The sequence below is a fragment of the Podospora bellae-mahoneyi genome, chromosome 7 (genome assembly GCF_035222275.1).
Source record: "Podospora bellae-mahoneyi strain CBS 112042 chromosome 7, whole genome shotgun sequence".
Classification (NCBI taxonomy): Eukaryota; Fungi; Ascomycota; class Sordariomycetes; order Sordariales; family Podosporaceae; genus Podospora; species Podospora bellae-mahoneyi.
The window spans coordinates 3440275-3442631 of record NC_085886.1 but is presented as its reverse complement, the minus strand read 5'-3'; the positions used below and the strand labels follow the sequence as shown (position 1 = coordinate 3442631).

General features: G+C 53.2%; 1 protein-coding gene across 1 annotated transcript; it reads left to right on the top strand.

Annotated features, from left to right (window-relative positions):
- Positions 1–201: 201 nt before the first annotated feature.
- QC761_0112160 (uncharacterized protein) lies at positions 202–1821 on the top strand (the record flags this gene model as incomplete). The annotated part of the gene is given in 2 exon segments (XM_062873231.1): positions 202–913; positions 929–1821. The coding sequence occupies 2 exon segments, from the start codon at positions 202–204 to the stop codon at positions 1819–1821; spliced, it is 1605 nt and encodes a 534-aa protein (XP_062728789.1).
- Positions 1822–2357: the final 536 nt, after the last annotated feature.

Below are 2357 nucleotides of genomic sequence, written 5' to 3'. Positions count from 1 at the left end.
GTGCGATCCCTGCTTCGCCCGATCAGCAGCGAGATTGGACTCCGAAATAGCGAGCAAAACGTTGTAGAAAATGCCGTCCAGAAGCTAGTGGACGCGACATACAACGACGAGTCGCTGAGGAGTCATCTCGGCCTTCATGGAACGGTGACTTTCGAAAGCCACACGAACCTCGGTATTACCGACGACTCCCTCTCCGAATCGATGGAGCAAGTGTCGGTCAGTTCCAGACCGCCCAACCGGTTGACTCGACAACGGCGAAAGGCGCGGGGGAAGGGCAACCGAGGAGATCAGTTCTGCATATACCGGACCTCTGACGATCAAAATATTCCTGCCGTTGCGATCGAGTACAAGGCTCCACATAAGTTGAGACGCGATGAGATCGTTACTGGGCTGGTCTCGGAGATCCAGCCAGATCGTGATGTGATCAACCAGGAGGGCGAGGGATATGAATTCGCAGCCAGGCGACTTGCCACTGCAGTCGTGACCCAGCTCTTCTCCTACATGATAGGTAAAGGGATCCAGTATGGATACATCGACACCGGGGAGGCATATGTTTTCCTCCGCATCCCGGACGACCCTTCCTGTGTCTACTACTCCGTCTGCGTGCCAAGCCTAGACGTCCAAGATGATGACGAGACTCGGCTCCATCGCACTGCTGTTGCGCAAGCCTTTGCCTTTGTGCTTCAGGCCATCCGATCGCCGCCACCCTGTCAAGCCTGGCATGATGCTGCTGAGCATCTCAATACATGGGCCGTGGAGTACGAGGACGTATTGCGAAGCATCCCGGAAACAGATCGGAAGCCGCGACGCGAGACTACTTACAAAGCGCAACGGTGGAAAGGGTTTGTACGCTCTCCAATCCGGACACGCTCCCGATGCTTGCCACCTCAGGACGGGGCGCAGCAACCCAGCGGTGACGACAGCGACGACGATGATGACGAGAGTCCAAGCCCAACGCCAAACCTAGGTCGTAGTCGCCGAGGTGCCTCGACCACTACATCAACAGGCGTCGGATCGAGCGAGATGCAGGGGCACGATGGAAACGCAGCCTCGCAGGAGGGCACCAACGTGCGACCAAACATCCAAGGTCGACTGTACTGCACGCATGAGTGTCTCCGTGGGCTCGCGTTTGGTGACCCAATGGACAAAGAATGCCCCAACTTGGCGGATCATGGAAATGCGCACATCAACCAGCTCGAGTTTCTTCAACTGGCACGGGATCAACTAGCAGTTGATCGCGGAAAGGATGCTGATTGCGTGCCGCTCTACTTGTCTGGTTCACGTGGCTCACTCTTCAAATTCTGCCTCTCGTCGCATGGCTACACACTTGTGGCGAAAGGGGTAGAGGCAATGGATGCTGAGCATCTACTCTACGAGAACAAGATATACAATCATCTCCGGAACCTTCAGGGGAAGTTCGTTCCGGTCTGCCTCGGTGTTGTTGACCTCATCAAGCCCTATTACTTCAACAGCGGCGTGTACGAAGACTTCATGTTCCTCAGTTATGGCGGGCGACCAGTGTTGAAAGGATTGAGAGAAGTCAATACGGATATCGTCAAGGAGATTCTTACGGCACTCGGTCAATTACATCAGCATGGAGTCCTCCATCGCGATGCTGAACCACGCAACGTGCTCTACGATAAACGCACTGGCAGATACATGATTGTGGATTTGATGCTGGCGGAACTCCGTACTCGACAACCTCTCGGACCCGTGAACGTGAACCGACGAAATCAGAAGAGGAAATGGTTGTCAGGAAAGCATGAGAAGGACGTTTTTGTTGCTGAGGCGCAGTCTTTGCGGGCGAGTCTGACGCAATAGGGCTAGGGTCTAATAAACCGTATTTTAGGATATCAAAGCTGTGGATGTGCTGTGATATTGAATGTACTGTGACACTAAATATACCATGCCAGGGACTATGCTATACCACAATGCAGTATCCTAACTTCTGTGCTGCGACACTATGTCCTATCCTAGAAACTGGTCCAGGACACAATGTGCTATCTTATAGCCTGGCCTGGAACATTGGGAGGTCCCAAAACCGGGACCTATCCTGTTGCAGCTGGATTCAAGGTCAGATCCGTAGCCCAAAAATTCTCGTGTGGCTGCAACAACTGTAGTCTTATGAAGATAAGAAAAATACCCGAGACTTAGCCGCCCGAGCAGAAAAGCAGCCTCTGGGACAGGATCAATAACTTTCTACCCCTGGTTCTCGAACCTTCCACGCTCTACGTGCCGCGAGAAAAAAGGCGGTCATGCTTAGACTATCTTGACCATACCAACCTAGGCAGTCAGCGGGATTACATCGCTCCAGCAGTCCGGCTTATTCTGCCACTAGCCACTACTCGAAGATAGAG